Genomic DNA, 21,060 nt, shown 5'->3' with positions numbered 1-21,060 from the left:
TGGAACAACAGAAAGAAAGCAGCGCTGTACCTTTAAAACAGCTTAATAATATTGGATGATCTTCACAATAAATGTATTATTTCATAAAACAATTGAAGCATAAAAAAGGGCTGTGTTCTGAAGTTTGTAGTGGTTGACAGTGTCAAACGCAGCAGAGAGATCTAGAAGAATAAGTAGTGAGAAATGGCATTTAGATTTGGCAGTGGCCAGATCATTCACCACTTTAGACAGTGCTGTCTCTGTGGAGTGTTGAGGACAAAAACCTGACTAAAGTGGGTCTAATAGGATGTAGGGATTAAGAAAGTGTGTGAGGCGAGAGTAGGCAAGTCTCTCAAGTAGCTTGGAGAGAAATGGGAGCTGATAGGGCGGTAGTTAGAATTAGGTAGAGTTTGAATCAGCTCTCTCTAAAATCAACTCCATGCCAACGTGGATAGTGGGGGTATTAACTATCCATGTTGGCATGGAGTTTATTTTAGAAGGTTTGGCGAGCGCCGAACCCAGAAGTAGCGCGTGGCCATGCTGCCGCCATGAAACTAAACAAGTACCTAAAAAACAATGATTAGATAGTAACAAGTGGTTCCACTTCCACACTAGCAGCAATTTCAAGGAGAGCTTGTTCCTATTGATACACTCCTGGTGTATCAATCCCATGGGTAGATGGTGCAGTCCATTTGTCCAAGTCGTCGGCCCAAAGATGGCACAAATTACCGGTCCACTGGAGAGGGATGAAGGGAGTAGGTGGTATGGTCCCAAATGGCCAATGAGGGTAGATGTTTTGAAGAAAAGAATCAGAGTGTAGAGTTTTATTTTAGGGATCATATATCTCTCTTAGCCCAATAATAGTTATTGAGATTGAGATATTATTATATAAAATATAATTATTATATCTTGTATTGATATAACACATATATTTAACATCTGCAATTATATTCTAATAGACCTTACAATACAATATGCAGAGTACTTGCAATAACCCGAATTCCCAAAATATAAGAGTTCATGACTTGTAATTTTAGCTCTAATTGGAGGATTTTATTTACAGGCAAAACAAACCATACAGAATAGATTAACACAGTGATTGTTGTATATGCTATTATATATATATTTATATAAGCCTCCTTGCTTATATTACATAAAACGACATTAAACAATTGACAGACAGACTGCTACAATACTGACATAACTTATACCTATACCCATAAACGAACATTCATAACTACCATATTTACTGTCAGTCTCTCACTCCAGCCCATTGCTTCGGTTCGTTCTCTCTCCTGCTTGTGTCTCACATCTCTCCTCCTGACTCACTGAATGGGTTTCTTGCTGACTGTCCGTGTGTCTGTGTGTGAATGTGAGTGAATGTCTACTCTATCTCTCTCCTTATATCACAAATACATGAATTGAAGTTCCCTGTTCTCATGACGTTATTGAATTTATGGATGCTAATGGTGACAGGGTCTCCTGCTTGTCTGGACGCTAGTGGTAATCTCCATTGCCTGTTTCTGGGCTCTTCCTGTGCATCAATCTATTTTACACTCCTGTTGTCAAAATACAATAGTGTCTTGTCTGTCCTGCAATGTAACTTGGATGATGTACTAGCAGTCTACATTCTCCAGAAAGAAAACCAGATGGCTGGAGTCTGGCCTATAGTGTCTATATAATATTGCTTAATTAATAAATATAAATATATCTGGGGAGGGTAACAACACTCTATCTGCTTAATAGTATGCCTTAGACATTTTGTCTCCTAAATGAATTCAGTTGCATTTGATATGTTACAAAGTGGTCATTCATATTATTTAGTAAACCCAAAAGCTATACTACGATGTCTAAACATTAAACTCTAATGTCCTAATTATTAAGCTATTCCTATTTTTATATACACATACATAATATATACTATGGTTAAAATCACATTACATTAATGATGGTATAAAACAATATCTATATGCCTATATGGTAACAAGAGCGACCCCTGGATGGCACGCAGGGTCGCTGGTGAAAGCTGTATCCTGTAGGCTGGTCCGGACTTCAATCCTAGTGCAGGTGGTGGAAAGTGGAACTGGCACGTCCTGACGCGTTTCGCTGCACCTGGCAGCTTTATCAAGGGTGTGGTGCCAATAGGGCATGGTTCAGTATATATACCCTTCATTTATTAAGGTCACATGACCTAACAATCACACACAGATCATCCAATTAACTACTATTTCCATAAAATCAATAGCATAGAAAAGGAGGCAGACCTTTGGACAAATGAAAGAAACTTAAATCTTTCATCCTTCATTGGCCATTCCACACATTGCTGCTAGTATGGAAGTACAACCACTTGTTACTATCTAATCATTGTGTTTTATGCTTTAATTGTTTTCGGAATTAATACATTTATTGTGAAGAACATCCAATATTATTAAGCTTTTTTAAAGGTACAGCGTTGTTCCATGTACTTACCCCACAGGAGTAACTAACCTGTTCTTCAGCAGCTGCTAGGAGACCACTCATTTCAAGCGCCCTATAGTTTCAACCCTTCAGGCTGGTTCTAGCTCACCCTTTCCCTCTTTCCATGGAGGAGATGACCTTCCCAATATGGCCACTGCCTCGGAGGAGGCAGTAATTAAGGATGCTTGAGGAGTGGTGGCCATTTTTGTAGGGGCATTTTCAACAGTATTAAGTGGGAAGGCCCACACAGTGGCCCCCGCCAGAATGGAGGGGGACCCCAGAAAGGTTTTCGGCAGGGGGTACAGAATTTGTAGTTATGCCACTGAACACAATGAATGTGAACTGAGTATTTCTGTCACTATGACCATATATAAATACTATGTTTCCGGGAAGGAATCATTACACTGATAGGGAGATTCACAGTATTGTGTTCTGGGGATCACGTCGCTCTGCGCTGTATGAGCTGAGTGATGCTCTGCGCTGTATGGGCTGAGTGATGCTCTGCGCTGTATGGGCTGAGTGATGCTCTGCGCTGTATGGGCTGAGTGATGCTCTGCGCTGTATGGGCTGAGTGATGCTCTGCGCTGTATGGGCTGAGTGATGCTCTGCGCTGTATGGGCTGAGTGATGCTCTGCGCTGTATGGGCTGAGTGATGCTCTGCGCTGTATGGGCTGAGTGATGCTCTGCGCTGTATGGGCTGAGTGATGCTCTGTGCTGTATGGGCTGAGTGATGCTCTGCATTATATGGGGTGAGTGATGCTCTGCACTGTATGGGCTGACTGATGCTCTGCGCTCTGCGGGCTGAGTGATGGTGTTTCCAGAATAAGCTCTGCCCAGTTGTGGGGAACGAGACAATTGTCTGAGTCTTCTCACGGCTGGGGTAAGGCTTATCCGCACCCCAAATACCCACTTTCCAGCTCCTCAGGTAGAAGTGTGCTGGTGGCGTCTTAGAACCCTACAGCTGGCACCTGCATTATGTACATCCTCATAGACATCGTTCATTGTGTAATAGGCTCTCAGTGGTGCCCCCAGATCTCAGCGCCCTATGCAGCTGCCTTATGGTAGAACTGGCCCGGAGTCTAGTGATAGTAATATTGTTCTATGTGTTTGCTGGCACAGTGCTGCAGGAAGAGGTTCTTACCATAATACACAGTGACCTCCACATATCACAGCTGGCCTTGTGTAATAGGAGTCAGAGGAAGCTCTGCATGGTATGGTCTCACCACAGTAGGCTCTGCATGGGGCTGGGACCACCAGAATAAGCTCTGCATGGTATGGTGTAACCACAGTAGGCTCTGCTTTGTCCTGGGACCACCAGAATAAGCTCTGCATGGTATGGTCTCACCACAGTAGGCTCTGCTTTGTCCTGGGACCACCAGAATAAGCTCTGCATGGTATGGTCTCACCACAGTAGGCTCTGCATGGCGCTGGGATCACCAGAATAAGCTCTGCGTGGTATGGTGTAACCACAGTAGGCTCTGCTTTGTCCTGGGACCACCACAATAAGCTCTGCATGGTATGGTCTCACCACAGTAGGCTCTGCATGGCGCTGGGATCACCAGAATAAGCTCTGCATGGTATGGTCTCACCACAGTAGGCTCTACATGGCGCTGGGATCACCAGAATAAGCTCTGCATGGTCTGGTGTAAGCACAGTAGGCTCTGCATGGCGCTGGTATCACCAGAATAAGCTCTGCATGGTATGGTGTTATCACATTGGCACTGGCATCCTCAGTTTGGGCTTACAAATCAGATTTTCAGCGGCCACGGTGCCAGTAACGCTGGGTCACTACATCCCCATGAGGGGCCTGCTTGGATGTTCCCCTCTCCTGTATATTATATATATTAGGATATAATATATAACATGACTTATATGTCTGCAATCTCCTACAGAAGCACTTCCCGCGGAACGCTGAGCTCATCACTCGGAAGGAACCCGGCCGGAGAACAGAGGCGGAGGCCCGTCTCCTGTGCAAGTTGCTGCAAGTTATCCCGAGCTACCAGCGCTACAGTAACCCGCTGCAGCTGCTCCTCGCCCGGGTGTTCCGCTTCCAGAGGTATTATACGTCAGCCATTATACCGTGGGCCGCGCGGCATCATCTGCGCCACAAGATTCCCATCATTTATCCAGGGTTATTTACTCCTATTGCCCCTAATAGACAAATGCGAATTCCCTGTTCCTGTTGGCATTTGTGCGCTGAGCGCGGCTGAATGAGATTTCCTTTGCCTGATTCAGAGAACGCTACACCAATGTTACTGCAGTTGGGTGATAATCAGCGGTCTGCGCATGTCTACGTCACACTGCGCATTGTCTGGCGATGATGTGCAGGGAGCATTGGGGGGGGAGGTAATGTGAAGTAGCAGCAGAAGCGCATGTTGGGGCCTCAGCCTGTGTCTGTGATCACATACGCGGTAACAGTGCTCTGGTGCCTCACTTCCTGCGGCCATGCTGCGCTACCATAGAGCTCCTGAGACTCACAAAGCCACCAGTGGGCGCCTCACTACAACTCCAGCTGGCTGTGGCGTTAGCGTATGTCACTGCCTCAGGCCGCAGCCTGGGTGGGAGTTACAGAAAATGCTGCATCCTATTCCATCTGCATCCAACACAGGCAACTAGGAATGGCCATCGGCCATCGATGATTTCAATACTTTTGCAATCAATGTGGGAGAACCAGATGGTTTCCCTACATCGATGGCAAAGGAGAATTGAGGTTTCCTTTTTTTCCCAAGTCCTGAACACAGAGCATAGCTCCACCCCAACACCCAGAAGTCCCGCCCACAATTTCTGATTGGCCCACGGGCCATTCAATCAAATATAACGGATGACCATCGATAGCTAAAACTATCGATGGTTATCCATCAAATAGATTAGGACTATTGATGGCTGGGTGCAGAATCACCATCAATGGCAACCATCGATGGCTTCTGCACCAATGGCCATCCCTACAGGCAACCTGAAGATGTGGCATACGGCCAGCGGGAGCGCCTGGAAATGGGCGGACACATCAGATATGCACTATTTGCGGTTCGGATACAGAGAATGTCCTACCCAAAATGGCAGTCGCTTTAGAGAAAACATGGTACTGCTTTCCTAGCACGGCGCCCACGATCTAGATTGTATGTGTGGGGCTGATATCTCAAGCATCTCATGTGTTTGTGCGGCATAAGATGATGCAATCGACGAGATTTTTACATTGGAATCAATGTAAAAAGGCCCCAAAACCCCAATTTTAATTGCTAACCCCCCCCCTCATGGGTGAAATGGCCCCCCCATTGTTAACGCCACCCCACTATTGACGCCAACCCGAAGCGTGGCAAGCGCAGCGAGCCCGCGAGGGGCGGCGGTACACATCCTCCAACCTTTTCATACCCCCACTATCCACGTCGGCGTGGAGTTGATTTTATATAGTGTGGTGAGCGCAGCGAGCCACCGAGCCCGAAGTGTGGCGAGCGGACGCGGAATACATGTAAAGTGGTCCGCGTCCGCTCGCCACACTATATAAAATCAACTCCATGCCGACGTGGATAGTGGGGGTATGAAAAGGTCGGAGGACGCGTACCGCTGCGCTCGCCACGCTTCGGGTTGGCGTTGATAGTGCTGGTGATGTTAACAATGGTTATTGGGGGCTCACGATTTTTTATCTCATGGATCTCATGCATCCATGAGATTAAAAAATCGGGTCCATCGCATTGATTGTATGCCTTAAGTACCTTAAACTTAAGGCATACCAATGAGACGGGCGCCGTGCTAGGAAAGCAGTACCGAAAACATTAATAAAGGATGCTAGAGGAGGCGGTGGCCATTTTGGAAGGGACATTTTTATGCCTTCATGAGTGAATGTCCTGGCTGGTGGCTGCAGGCAGTGGGGTATTTATAATGGGTGCACATGGGCCCCAGGGAGCCCACAATGCACACACTGCACCCATTTAAAATGTACCAGTTGGAGTCCCGCGATGAAGGCAGCAGCGCTACCAAAATCACTGAAAAAATGTCCCCCCTGATCCATTTGGTCTGCACCTGGGCAATAGGGTCCGAGCACTCTAGTGCTCAGACTCTATTGCGCTGGCCGGCGGGATGCTGCTCCTGCCACACGGGCCTCCTCCTCTCTTAATGCGCCTGTGGTTGGAGGAGAAATAGTAATTCCTATTTAATACTTATGATGTATGTCTGACCCATGGGGCAGGTCAGCAGCTGGTGATCCTCCGGCTGCCATGGTGACGGGGACTATATTGTGGCCTGGAGCTGTGGCTCCATCCTCCCCTCTGTAGATGTGACCCTGGCCATCTCACTCCCGCTTCTCTAACCGCTCCCCCAACAGCGGTCTGCTCACCTGTTAGGCAGGCTCCTCCCCCTCAGCAGCTCTCCGTTCTCCCCCAGGTCCTAGTGCCTGGGCTACAGCCTACCCAGGTAACACAAATCATCACATTGATTCTTTTTTAGCATCTGTATTATTTTGCTTTTCGTTCACTTTCTCACAATTTAAGCTTTTATTCCCATCAGCAGCCTTCGGACATTACTGGGACACACATGGATTACACAGGTTCTGCGGCTGATTAATACCAGGGGAAATGCCGGCCCCAGAACCTGTCTAATTCATGTGTGTTACGAATTAGAAGAATTTTTGACCTGCCATTTGCTGGGTCGCTGGGAGTGTGGCTGACGCTGCAGGGTCCCCCTCTTTACCACGCTGTTCTCTGGCCTAGAACTCGTCCCATCCCTGGCAGTAATGGTAGCATATAGGGGTGCCCCCTGGCTCCCACTGTGTATGGCAGAGATGGAACAGCCAATCCACATGTAGTATCCTGGAACGGGCAAATGCCAGGGCACCTCCTGCTCCTGGATGTGAGTCCTTGGGTCGACCACTGAAGGACACCTGAAATAGGACAATCAACACAAGCATTAGGTCGAAGATGACTAGGTCGACATTCAAAAGGTGGACATGGACACCGTATTGTTGCACGATGTCCCCTCGCATGGCTCGTTACCCTTGGCACACTATTCTATTCTCCGTCCCGCCCTAGTGGATAGTAGGGCATAAAATACTGCATGTCGGCTCAAAAAGAAAAAGAAAATCCCATGTTGACTTTTTGACTATCGACCTAGCCATTGACGACCTAATGCTTGTGTCAACCTTCCATCCATGTTGACCCAATTGTCACTGTGCATGTGTGTCCAAGATGGGACAATCCACAGCAAATTATTATACAGGTGATGGCTGGAACCAGTAATATTGTACAGAAGATATGAGCTGGTGACGTCATGGTCCCTGTCTGTGATGTCACTGATGTGTTGTCGCTTTCTAGGTTTGGGCGCAGGAGAGTGATCATCAGAAAGGGTCACGTCGGAGACAGTTTCTACTTCATCTACTCTGGCTGCGTGGCCGTTTCTAACGAAGAGAATGGCGCCTGCCTAGACCCGGAGCCCGTTCTTCTGCGCGCAGGGGCTAAATTTGGGGTGAGGAATAGAAGTAGTACAGGTAGCTGCAGGGGATTATTAGTTACACAGGGGTGCGGTATAGCTCACAGACAATGATTCTGGTTCACCTGCAAAAGCAAATTCTGCAGTGCACAGTGAACCAGAATCAGGCCCAGTGTCTTTATCGACAGTCATTAGGTCAACAGAAAATGTTTGATATGTACACGGTCAACACTAAGAAAATGTCGACGCACGGAAATGGTTGACATGGAAAAGGATGAAATTAGTCTTTCACTTTTTTGGTGTGAATGTCGACTCCTGAGCACGTAGACATTCAGTTAGTGTGCTTCAGGCCACATGCCGTGCTCCGATATCGCTGCGCTCGGCACTTTAACGTTCACAGACATAATCCACATTGATGGTAAAGTACAAAAAAGAAAATAAATGTAAGATATAGTGAAACAGTCAACCTTTCCATGTGTAGACCATTGCCAAGCTAAGCTTTTCCATGTGTCTCAACATTTTGTCAATGCCGACATTGTGACCCAGAAATTGTCTGTCAGTCATCCGAAACCCATGACACGGGATACTGGTGCAGGTGAATGAACCGGGGTTATATTAAACCTGACACCCAGATATTCCGTTCCTGTATGTACATATCATGAATAACGTGGGATAGCCCCTCTGGCAGCTTAGTACTTGCCCATTAGGCCTTTCCCTGCAGACCCCGGCCTGTGGATGAGCGGGGGGATAATCAGTGCCAGATTAAACCTTCGGGGGGCCCGGGGCACTTTAGACAGGGAGGGCCCCCTTGCACTTGTCATTTCTGGATGCAAACTGCATGGGAGAATATTACACTGTCAAAACACAGAGTAAAGGCAGTATATATATATAAAAGCATGTGCTTGTCCCTCTGTACCTTACTCTGTAGGACTGTAGATTGTGAGAGTCCCAGTGCTGCCTCTGATTAAAAACCCTCCCATGACTAGGCTGCTGCTGTCCTTCATTGGCCTGAGAAGTATGTAATGAGCTCCACCAATCAGAGCTCAGCACAAACCTCTCAGCCTCTGCCATCTTGTGCAAAGTGTCAACTCCCAGTAATGCACTGCAGTCAGTGTGCCTTGGCTCCCAAAGCTCAGCACCATTAATCATTGTCACATTGGCAGACAGGTGAAGCTTCAGCACTACCCCACTCCCATGCACAAAACCTTTAGCTAACAAAAAAAAATACATGCTAACCACATGGGGCCCCTAGCTAGAGGGGGGCCCAGGGGTCCTGACCCCTTTTGCCCCTGCTTTAATCCGGCCCTGAGGATAATACATTATACAAGCACGTGATATGTATATTACGGTGGTTTCTCCGCTCACCTCCTAGGACATAGCGTTGCTGAAAGCGCACAGGAGAAACGCCACAGTGGTCTGCATGGAGGAGTCGGAGTTTCTGGTGGTGGACAAAGAGGATTTCTTTGCAAATAAACTGGATGTGGAATTACAGAAAGAGTTTCAATATCGCTATGAATATTTCAGGTGAGATTGGTAATGAGACCAGGGCCACCTTAGCGCATGGGCCTGATGGGCCCCATAATCCTAGGGGCCCAATGCCCAAGCCTCCCCCTTCCCACACAGTTACAGGCAGATGGGCCGTATTCCTTGTTGTGGGGTGTCCTGGCCCTTTATTACCCCCCCAGTTGACTGGTGACACGTGGAAGCGGGGCAGGTGGAACGCAGACAAGCGCTCCTCACCTTGCGCACAACGGGAAACCAGAAGTTCGGGTGTGGGGAAATGTAAATGTATATATATCTGTGTGTATAAGGTATATATATGTGTATATATATCTGTGTGTATAAGGTACTTGCGATTCACATTTCTTGTTAAGGCTATTATCCTGAGGATGGGCCTGCGTGGATATATATATATTTTTTTTATTTATTTATTTATATTAGTTAGGGGCCCCACTGCACTGCTTTGCTCTTAAGATGGCCCTGACTGAGATCCCGCCGCAGGATTGCGTTCTTGTACAAGGACAGCTTCTGTATTACCACTATTCTGGGTGTCGGTAGGCCGGAGCAGTGTCACACAGAATAGAGAGCTACGGTGTAATATCAGTATATAAGCAATTCCGTCCTTACCGTATCCTAGTCCAAGAGGCCGGGTATTTACCATAAGACTAATTAGCGTGGGGTGGAGTAATTCCGGTTCTCTCCTTCTTGCAACGTCACCAGATCCCTGGACATCATCTCTCACTGGCCGCCTGAGCACATCGAAAGCATTTCAGATATCTGCCAAATGAGACAATTCCACTATGACCAAGTGGTACAGCGAGATACCAGCGAGAGTGGCAGCATTGCATTCATCACCGAGGTAACCACTGGCAAATGGCAGCAGGGAATGCCCGGGAGTTTATAGGTATCCCCATGAAGACGCTGGGCATTCCCCTGGGAACGCAGGCGGGTCGATGCCTGCTTGGGGCAGACGGCTGGCGTCATATAATGTCTGCACCCACCCCCAAACCCCCTTTTCGGGCGTCTCCGGTGGCAATAACAGGCAGTTTACACTGACTTTTATTACTGAAGGAGACAAAAATCACTTGATGTTCCGCAGCCGTGCCGATATGTCCAAATCCCATTGTCAGGCTCACCAAGTCATCGCAGGCACCGGGTCGCCTTGGACTCACTCGGCGGTGCGATAAAGGCATATACGGCCTGGAGCTGACCCCACACACCCTCCTTTAAATGCTTCGGCATACCTAGCATTTTCACAGACACTCCCCACTTTTTCCCGTGCACTTCCAGCATTTTCTCGGACACTCCCAGCGATTTCCTAGGTTCTCCCAGTGGTTTTCTGGGCACTCCCAGCGGTTTCCTGGACACTCCCAGTGGTTTCCTAGGCACTCCCAGCGGCTTCCCAGACACTCCCAGCGGTTTCCTAGGTAATCCCAGCGGTTCCCTAGGCACTCCCAGTGGTTTCCTAGGCACTCCCAGCAGCTTCCCAGGCACTCCCAGCGGTTCCCTAGGCACTCCCAGTGGTTTCTGGACACTCCCAGCGGTTTCCTAGGCATTTACAGCAGTTTCCCGGGCACTTCCAGCGGTTTGCCGGACACTCGCAGAGGTTTCCCGGATTCTCCCAGCATTTCTCTAGGCATGCCTGTGCTATCCTGGACACCCCAGTGTTTTCCGGGACACTCACAGTGTTATCGCCAGACACTCCCAGCATTTCTCTAGGAACACCCACTAAACGGCCAGTTCCCACCCCCAGAATCACCTTGTGAACGGTGTGCAAATAGCTGTAGGTTTTCATCACAGGATGCGCAGTGTATCGATAATCGGCCACTGTGATCAAGTCTGAATCAGGCCCTTTAATTCCATCCACTTTATCTCTCTCCAAGGCTTAGTACATAGACCCCTTCATCTCTCTCCAAGGCTTAGTTCATAGACCCCTTTATCTCTCTCCAAGGCTTAGTAAATAGACCCCTTTATCTTTCTCCAAGGCTTAGTACATAGACCCCTTTATCTCTCTCCAAGGCTTAGTACATAGACCCCTTTATCTCTCTCCAAGGCTTAGTACATAGACCCTTTCATCTCTCTCCAAGGCTTAGTACATAGACCCCTTCATCTCTCTCCAAGGCTTAGTAAATAGACCCCTTTATCTTTCTCCAAGGCTTAGTACATAGACCCCTTTATCTCTCTCCAAGGCTTAGTACATAGACCCCTTCCTCTCTCCCCAAGGCTTAGTACATAGACCTCTTCATCTCTCTCCAAGGCTTAGTACATAGACCCCTTTATCTCTCTCCAAGGCTTAGTACATAGACCCCTTTATCTTTCTCCAAGGCTTAGTACATAGACCCCTTCCTCTCTCCCCAAGGCTAAGTACATAGACCCCTTTATCTCTCTCCAAGGCTTAGTACATAGACCCCTTTATCTCTCCCCAAGGCTTAGTACATAGACCCCTTTATCTCTCTCCAAGGCTTAGTACATAGACCCCTTCCTCTCTCCCCAAGGCTTAGTACATAGACCTCTTCATCTCTCTCCAAGGCTTAGTACATAGACCCCTTTATCTCTCTCCAAGGCTTAGTACATAGACCCCTTTATCTTTCTCCAAGGCTTAGTACATAGACCCCTTCATCTCTCCCCAAGGCTTAGTACATAGACCCCTTTATCTCTCCCCAAGGCTTAGTACATAGACCCCTTCATCTCTCTCCAAGGCTTAGTAAATAGACCCCTTCATCTCTCCCCAAGGCTTAGTACATAGACCCCTTTATCTCTCTCCAAGGCTTAGTAAATAGACCCCTTTATCTCTCTCCAAGGCTTAGTACATAGACCCCTTCATCTCTCCCCAAGGCTTAGTACATAGACCCCTTTATCTCTCTCCAAGGCTTAGTACATAGACCCCTTCATCTCTCTCCAAGGCTTAGTTCATAGACCCCTTCATCTCTTTTCAAGGCTTAGTACATAGACCCCTTTATCTCTCTCCAAGGCTTAGTACATAGACCCCTTTATCTCTCTCCAAGGCTTAGTACATAGACCACTTTATCTCTCACATGTTGTTATTTGAATAGCTAATACTGAAGCTCATTATATGGCTTCACAAATAAATGGATTCCCACCAGTAATAGTGATGTTATTTGCACGTTTCCCGTTGCAGGGCACGTGCGAGGTGCTGCGGCTTGTGAACTTGGCAGACTGCCCATCATACCACAAATGGCTGCGTGCATCTCTGCCACTAGCGAAGGCATCGCCCACTCTGCAGCCGGGTAAGTAATGTCAGTCTTTTGGGTACGGAATATAGAGCCCGATTCAGAGTTTATCGCTGTTGTACAAATTCACAATCCATTGATTATCGAATGATTGCGTATGTGTGGCAATCCCCTCGCAATTTGGCGGACAGGAAGTCTGCATTTGTGGGTGGTAACCAGATGTTTTCTGGGAGTGTCAGAAAATCCCAGGCGTGTCCAAGCGTGTTAAGGGAGGGTCTGTGACGTCCTGGGCCGGCAACAGATATCTTGGGGCCCGATACACCGATATCTCTGGGGCACCCTCTATTCCCCATGACAGCCCCCCCCCCCCTCAAAAAATCTGAGGACGGCTTTAACAAAATAATTGTGTACATTAAGAATATATATATATATATATATATATATATATACACACAGATATAGATATATAGAAAGACAACAATATGGCCACCGTTATGCGCTAAGACTCAATATAGTAAGCTGCTACTCCGATAGTGTCTGATAGTAAGTACAAGAAAGATAGAAGGTGTTATCAGAGAGCGCTGGACTTGGTACCACTCAGTTCCTCTTCCCTGCCTGGGGTGTCTCTGTCTGCTGTAATGCTTCCAGCAGAGTATGGTCTGTATATCAGCACTGATATGCAAACCAGACATGTGCTAGAAACACCACATCAGACAGCGACACTCCAGGCAGGGAAGAGGAACTGCATGGGTTTTCAAAGATAGCGGGTGCTAGAATGAACACTAGGTTGTCTTATGCACTGGGGTCATGAGCTCCCACCAAGGCCTACAGTACTTATGTGGAGTATTTTCTCCTGTGTTTGCATTCTGTAGGGTAACTGTGGGTGCCCCAGTTACCTCCCACACTATAAAATCATACTGGTACTAGCAAAACTTTCAAAACTAAAAGTGGATAAATGAATGAGGCTAGATGGGATATACCCGAGGATACTAAAATAACTTAAAGGTTTTCTGGTAGCACCATTAACAAAGTTGTTCAACCAATCACCAGCTACAGGAGTGTTTCCAGAGGACTGGAAAATAACGAAGGTTGAGCTACTGCACAAAAGTGGAATCAAGGAAGACACAATCTACTACCAACTAATCTGCTCTGATTCAGACCTGATCATTCATCTGCAAAGTTGCAGATGACTTTGAGTAGATTGCCGCCATCCTTGCACATACGCATTTGATAACCGTTTGATCTGCGAATTCGCACAACAGCAATCAACTTTGAATCGGGTCCTCAGTCAGTAATGAGACCTGTACACTAACAAGTAGTATGGAAAACATGCACTGTCAGGGGTAGTATGGAAAACATGCACTGTCAGGGTTAGTGTGGAAAACATGCATTGTCAGGGGTCAAGAGTTGGAAGCCAATCACTTTGCTTCCTCCGGGGGCTAGTGCAGGTGTGTGGGGGTCAGTACATGGTCAGTATGCCAATGAGAGGATCCCTCTCCAAGACAAATGCATTACAATAGCCAAAGTTTTGGGGGGATATTCTGCAATTGTTTCTTGATATCGGATGTGGGATATCGTACGCAAAGAGCGTCATCCCTCACAATGAGTTTTATCCCTGGTTGATAAATGAGTCCCTCGGTTTGTTGCTGCAGAATTTATGACCTTGCACCAATTTAGTTGCTGGCACTTCTAGCTCCATATGGAGATTTTATACTTCTTCATCAATTTGAATGAATACCTATTGGAACCCTTCTAAGCGTATACCTATGCTGTTGTGTCTTCTTGGACTAGCGACCAGTGAGCGGCCACTTACCGACAGGAAGGAGCTGCAGGGGAGGCTGGCGGCGCTGAGGGAAGAGGCCGTTCTCCTTTGTACCAAGAAGAAAAGGTAAAACGCTGTGACAATTATTACCCTTATGTTGGTGTTACTGTGCGATGGCGTCCAGCTTGCTGGTGTATTACTACAACCACAGAGAGAGAATACGGCCGTGATATCTAATTACCTGGAAAATTCCTGTTGGGGGCTACAGTACCTGCAGTAATCCGCAAACAGGAGACAATAGGCATATCATATGCATTGTGCAAGCGCAGATAGCGGCAGAAGAAGCATGAGGATCGTAACGGAAGCCGGCGTTTGGGGGTGATAACCGTGGAGTGTCAGGAATAAAGCAGGCGTGCCCAAGCGTTTAAGGGAGGGTCTCTGACGTCAGCACTGGCCTTGATCCTAAGTCATTATATATTCTGTGGATCCGTAATATGTACAGGTATACCAAAAAACAGGTGTTATTAGACAGATAGGCCACATTGGGGTAATAGAAAGATAGAATGTGACGGCAGATAAGAACCATTTCGCCCATCTAGTCTGCTACTTTTTTTTACCCTTCAGGTAATCGCAACCCTTTTTAATCCTTATTTCTTGGGTCCATTTATGAAGGATCACATTGGCGGAATATTACCGCCCAGGATCGCATTGTAAAATGCAATCCTATCGCCAGAATGTACAGTATGATCCCCACGTCCATGGACAGGAGCCCATCCCTGCGATGTGCTGAGCCGGGAGCTGGGGGGGTCTATGCATGTGCGGTTAGCGCCAACCCCACTGACTGCACTGCCCAGGCAGCAGTGCGGTGTGTGGCCCGTAGGCTACAATGGGCCACCGCCAACTCATTGAAACCTATGGGGGCAGCGGTGGTGCAGGAGGGCGGTGCAGCAGGGATTGGAATTTACTGCCGCGGTCCTTCCTACACACATTTGGGTGATACTTAATATTTGCAGTTAACCCCTGAAAACGGGTGTTTTGGGGGTATTCCGCTGATAAAGGGCCCCATGGTACGATGGGTTTGGCTGGACACACTACAATCTGTCTCCAATAGGAGATGGTTGTATCTAGGCTGTGTAAATATTTCTGTCAATTACATATTAATTGTACCTTTACGTTACACTACATCTCACTGCTGCTGCACACTGTGTCACAGGGATATTAGGGAAAAGCCTGTGCCGGAGAGACCGCGCCGCGCCCCAGCTGCCGCGGTGTACATGAGGATCGACTTGATAGAGGAAAACCAGTTCTTTGTGAGTATCCCTGGGCATCAATCATAGAACAGTGCTTCATTGTTATACATAGTCCATTGGCCGCATACTTCCTCATGTGAACGCAGGCGTGTCCAAGCCTGCGCGGGGCGGGTGGTTGACATCACTGGACGCCAGCGCCAACTCCAATTTCGGCCATATCCAAAGGTAAATAAAAGTCAGCTTAGACTGACATTTATTTGCGGACAGATAAAAAACAATAATTTGATGGTTAGCGACCGAATGATTCCACCCCCCCCCCCCCCCCCCGTACGCCCGCATGCAAATAGATGTGTCAGTGTACATTCACATGCAGGCATGGACGTTTGATGCGGCTGAGCGTTCGCGCGACCGGCATTTACTTGCTGAATCAGGCCCTACATCCGCTATATCAGTGGTTTCCAACCCTGGTCCTCAAGTATCCCCAACAGGGCCCATTTTCCAGGTTACCCGGCAGGTGCACAGGTGCAATCATTATTCATACACATTTTAAAAGATCCACAGGTGAAGCTAATTATGTCACCTGTGATTCTGTGTGGAGACCTGGAAAACCTGCACTGTGAGGGGTCCTGAGGACCGAGGTTGGGAACCACTGCAATATAGGATATAGATTTCTTACACTCGGTCATAGATCACACGTCACCTTCTTCTCTCATTGGATGTCTTGTGTATATTAATCATAGGAATACAGAAACAGCTGTAGTACAACTTCCAGAACTGACACCCTAACACACTAATAGCTAGCATAGTATATAGTAATGGCATATAGCACTACCCAGGATACTAAGGACGTCTATCATCACAGGGCCTACAGGAGGCGCTATTACCAAACAGCCAGAAGGACAAGCGCAGCCTGGTTCTCGTCAGCAAGAACTGTAAGATCCTCTTCCTTAAAAAGAAGAAGTTTGATGAATTTTGCGATGACAAAACGCTACAAAATCTCCAAAGATATCAAAAGAGCTTCTCCAGGTACGTACTGTATGTAGGTGAGATATAGAAACTCAAATACACAATGTACAGTAAGTCATATTCAAAGAGCATGTTGGTTCACCCAGTGACCTGGGGCACCAACAATGGAAGGGCCTGTAGTATCCTAGTATTATTAAATGTGATGTCATCACTGTAGTGTCCTAGTATTACTAAATGTGATGTCATCGCTGTAGTGTCCTAGTATTACTAAATGTGAGGTCATCGCTGCAGTATCCTAGAATTACTAAATGTGAAGTCATCGCGGTAGTATACATTATTACTAAATGTGATGTCATCACTCTAGTATCCATTATTATTATTAAAGATGATGTCATCGCAAACCCAACAAAGTTTAAAAAAAAAATGTAATCGCTGTAGTATCCTAGTATTACTAAATGTGATGTCACTGCTGTAGTAACCATTATTACTAAATGTGATGTCATCACTGTAGTATCCTAGTATTACTAAATATGTTAGCTAAATAGTATCATAGTATTGCTAAATGTAATGTCATCATGGTAGGATACTATGATTACTAAATGTGATGTCATCGTGGTAGGATACTATGACAGTCGTCGCTGTAGTATAGTGGTATTAGTAAATGTGAGGTCGTCGCTGTAGTATAGTGGTATTAGTAAATGTGAGGTCGTCGCTGTAGTGTAGTGGTATTAGTAAATGTGAGGTCGTCGCTGTAGTGTAGTGGTATTAGTAAATGTGAGGTCCTCGCTGTAGTGTAGTGGTATTAGTAAATGTGAGGTCATCGCTGTAGTGTAGTGGTATTAGTAAATGTGAGGTCATCGCTGTAGTGTAGTGGTATTAGTAAATGTGAGGTCGTCGCTGTAGTGTAGTGGTATTAGTAAATGTGAGGTCGTCGCTGTAGTGTAGTGGTATTAGTAAATGTGAGGTCGTCGCTGTAGTGTAGTGGTATTAGTAAATGTGAGGTCGTCGCTGTAGTATAGTGGTATTAGTAAATGTGAGGTCGTAGCTGTAGTATAGTGGTATTAGTAAATGTGAGGTCGTCGCTGTAGTATAGTGGTATTAGTAAATGTGAGGTCGTCGCTGTAGTATAGTGGTATTAGTAAATGTGAGGTCGTCGCTGTAGGGTAGTGGTATTAGTAAATGTGAGGTCATAGCTGTAGTGTAGTGGTATTAGTAAATGTAAGGTCATCGCTGTAGTATAGTGGTATTAGTAAATGTGAGGTCATCGCTGTAGTATAGTGGTATTAGTAAATTTGAGGTCATCGCTGTAGTGTAGTGGTATTAGTAAATGTGAGGTCATCGCTGTAGTATAGTGGTATTAGTAAATGTGAGGTCATCGCTGTAGTATAGTGGTATTAGTAAATGTGAGGTCATCGCTGTAGTATAGTGGTATTAGTAAATGTGATGTCATCGCTGTAGTGTAGTGGTATTAGTAAATGTGAGGTCATCGCTGTAGTATAGTGGTATTAGTAAATGTGAGGTCATCGCTGTAGTATAGTGGTATTAGTAAATGTGAGGTCATCGCTGTAGTGTAGTGGTATTAGTAAAAGTGAGGTCATCGCTGTAGTATAGTGGTATTAGTAAATGTGAGGTCATCGCTGTAGTGTAGTGGTATTAGTAAATGTGACGTCATCACTGTAGTATAGTGGTATTAGTAAATGTGACGTCATCGCTGTAGTGTAGTGGTATTAGTAAATGTGAGGTCATCGCTGTAGTATAGTGGTATTAGTAAATGTGAGGTCATCGCTGTAGTGTAGTGGTATGAGTAAATGTGAGGTCATCGCTGTAGTATAGTGGTATTAGTAAATGTGAGGTCATCGCTGTAGTGTAGTGGTATTAGTAAATGTGAGGTCATCGCTGTAGTATAGTGGTATTAGTAAATGTGAGGTCATCGCTGTAGTATAGTGGTATTAGTAAATGTGACGTCAGCGCTATACCACTATACTACAGCGATGACGTCACATTTACTAATACCACTATACTACAGCGATGACCTCACATTTACTAATACCACTAAACTACAGCGATGACCTCACATTTACTAATACCACTACACTACAGCGATGACCTCACATTTACTAATACCACTATACTACAGCTACGACCTCACATTTACTAATACCACTATACTACAGCGACGACCTCACATTTACTAATACCACTATACTACAGCGACGACCTCACATTTACTAATACCACAGCGATGACCTCACATTTACTAATACCACTATACTACAGCGATGACCTCACATTTACTAATACCACTATACTACAGCGACGACCTCACATTTACTAATACCACTATACTACAGCGACGACCTCACATTTACTAATACCACTATACTACAGCGATGACCTCACATTTACTAATACCACTATACTACAGCCAGGGCCGGTGCTAGGGTGTCCGGCGCCCTCCTTCAAACCATAAATTTTGCGCCCTTTCACATTGCCATTGCAACAAGCTGCAGCCCGATTGTGGGAGCATATGCAACATGCGATCCTATGGAGGATCTCGGGTGCATGTACTTGTATGCATACACTATCTCAGTGCTGTGTCCGCAAAATGTTGCAGGCACTAAAGGTGCCCATACACGCTGCGAGAATCGCATACGTTATGTGCTAGATTGCATCGCACCGCACGGCATGCGATGCGATCTGAAAGCAGTACAAAAAGTATGTGCATCACATACTTTTTTGTACTGTGCAATGCGATGCCTGCAGGAGCGCACAACGCAACGCATCGCAGTGGCACTGGCACAGCACACTGAGAAGAGGGAAGGAAGGGCGGCACTGCTGCCTGTTCGTCATTTGTTTGACAGCTGACAGACGCAAGTAGCAATGGGTAGGGGGCAGATCCGTACATGACATGTCATCCAGGCATTCACAGACCGCGCTTTATGCCTCAGCGCAAGTGTACATGAGGAGGAGGGGGCAGGTCGCAGAAGGAGGACAGTGTGTGCGCGGTGCAGGGAGCAGTTCTTTATACTGCCGCCTGCTGTCAGACAGGCGCTGCGGGCGGCATGCAGGAGGCAGTGACAGTGAGGGCTGAGGCAGCTTTAGCAGAGCAGGGAGGGAGACAGCGCCTTTTCAGCATGGCGCCTCCCTGCTTTGCAGGAGCTGCTGAGTGGGTAGCGCCGGCCCTGGTGGTATTAGTAAATGTGAGGTCGTCGCTGTAGTATAGTGGTATTAGTAAATGTGAGGTCATCGCTGTAGTGTAGTGGTATTAGTAAATGTGAGGTCATCGCTGTAGTTTAGTGGTATTAGTAAATGTGAGGTCATCGCTGTAGTATAGTGGTATTAGTAAATGTGAGGTCATCGATGTAGTATAGTGGTATTAGTAAATGTGAGGTCATCGCTGTAGTGTAGTGGTATTAGTAAATGTGAGGTCATCGCTGTAGTATAGTGGTATTAGTAAATGTGAGGTCATCGCTGTAGTGTAGTGGTATTAGTAAAAGTGAGGTCATCGCTGTAGTATAGTGGTATTAGTAAATGTGAGGTCATCGCTGTAGTATAGTGGTATTAGTAAATGTGACGTCATCGCTGTAGTATAGTGGTATTAGTAAATGTGACGTCATCGCTGTAGTATAGTGGTATTAGTAAATGTGACGTCATCGCTGTAGTATAGTGGTATTAGTAAATGTGACGTCATCGCTGTAGTGTAGTGGTATTAGTAAATGTGAGGTCATCGCTGTAGTGTAGTGGTATTAGTAAATGTGAGGTCATCGCTGTAGTGTAGTGGTATTAGTAAATGTGACGTCATCGCTGTAGTATAGTGGTATTAGTAAATGTGAGGTCATCTCTGTAGTGTAGTGGTATTAGTAAATGTGAGGTCATCTCTGTAGTATACTGGTATTAGTAAATGTGATGTCATCGCTGTAGTATAGTGGTATTAGTAAATGTGAGGTCATCGTGGTAGTATAGTGGTATTAGTAAATGTGATGTCATCACTGTAGTATACTGGTATTAGTAGATGTGATGTCATCGCTGGAGGCTGCAGCCAGATAAAGGTTTCTGTTCCCTACAGTGACGACGATCTCTGCAAACGCTTCCTGCAGCAGAATGACTGGAACATGTACAAGAAGGACTTGGTAACCCAGCTCCTGAAGCCTCTTGCTACCAATTGGCATGTACAGAAAAAGAGAGAGCCAGCAGCCAGCTGCAGTCCAACAGGCATCTTAGATCTAAGCTCTGACTCCAGAAGGAACGCCAGCGCCTCCAGGACACCAGGGGGCATATACGTCTCTGCACTAGACAGGACTGTCCAGCTTATTGATGCAATTTATGTGCCAGGGCGCCAGCTGAGAGGACTATTACTATAACTCATACAGTGTGGTTACCTACTATTCCCGGCATGGACTCTGGCAGCTATTAAAGACAAAAGTTCTGTGAGGAGCAAAGGAAATGGTGTGTCCTCATACTGTATCTACGGGGGTAAGGTTCCCTCACACTGTATCTGCGGGGGTAAGGTTCCCTCACACTGTATCTGCGGGGGTAA

At 46.4% G+C, this 21,060-nt stretch overlaps 1 protein-coding gene across 5 annotated transcripts in view; it reads left to right on the top strand.

Annotated features, from left to right (window-relative positions):
• Positions 1 to 20,952, top strand: part of LOC146020742 (cyclic nucleotide-binding domain-containing protein 2-like) — a 34,613-nt gene extending 13,661 nt beyond the window's left edge. For all 5 annotated transcript variants that reach the window (XM_083154150.1, XM_083154154.1, XM_083154153.1 and 2 more), the window contains 9 exons: positions 4,329 to 4,492; positions 7,740 to 7,890; positions 9,227 to 9,378; positions 10,075 to 10,213; positions 12,494 to 12,602; positions 14,337 to 14,433; positions 15,521 to 15,617; positions 16,420 to 16,583; positions 20,590 to 20,952. In XM_083154150.1, coding sequence (XP_083010276.1) covers positions 4,329 to 4,492; positions 7,740 to 7,890; positions 9,227 to 9,378; positions 10,075 to 10,213; positions 12,494 to 12,602; positions 14,337 to 14,433; positions 15,521 to 15,617; positions 16,420 to 16,583; positions 20,590 to 20,884 — 1,368 coding nt within the window. In that variant the 3' untranslated portion in view covers positions 20,885 to 20,952. The remainder of the gene's footprint in view (positions 1 to 4,328; positions 4,493 to 7,739; positions 7,891 to 9,226; positions 9,379 to 10,074; positions 10,214 to 12,493; positions 12,603 to 14,336; positions 14,434 to 15,520; positions 15,618 to 16,419; positions 16,584 to 20,589) is intronic.
• Positions 20,953 to 21,060: the final 108 nt, after the last annotated feature.

This window comes from Crinia signifera, chromosome 7, assembly GCF_055691185.1.
Source record: "Crinia signifera chromosome 7, ASM5569118v1, whole genome shotgun sequence".
NCBI lineage: Eukaryota > Metazoa > Chordata > Amphibia > Anura > Myobatrachidae > Crinia > Crinia signifera.
The sequence above is the reverse complement of the archived record's forward strand: the minus strand, read 5'-3'. Positions and strand labels throughout refer to the sequence as shown.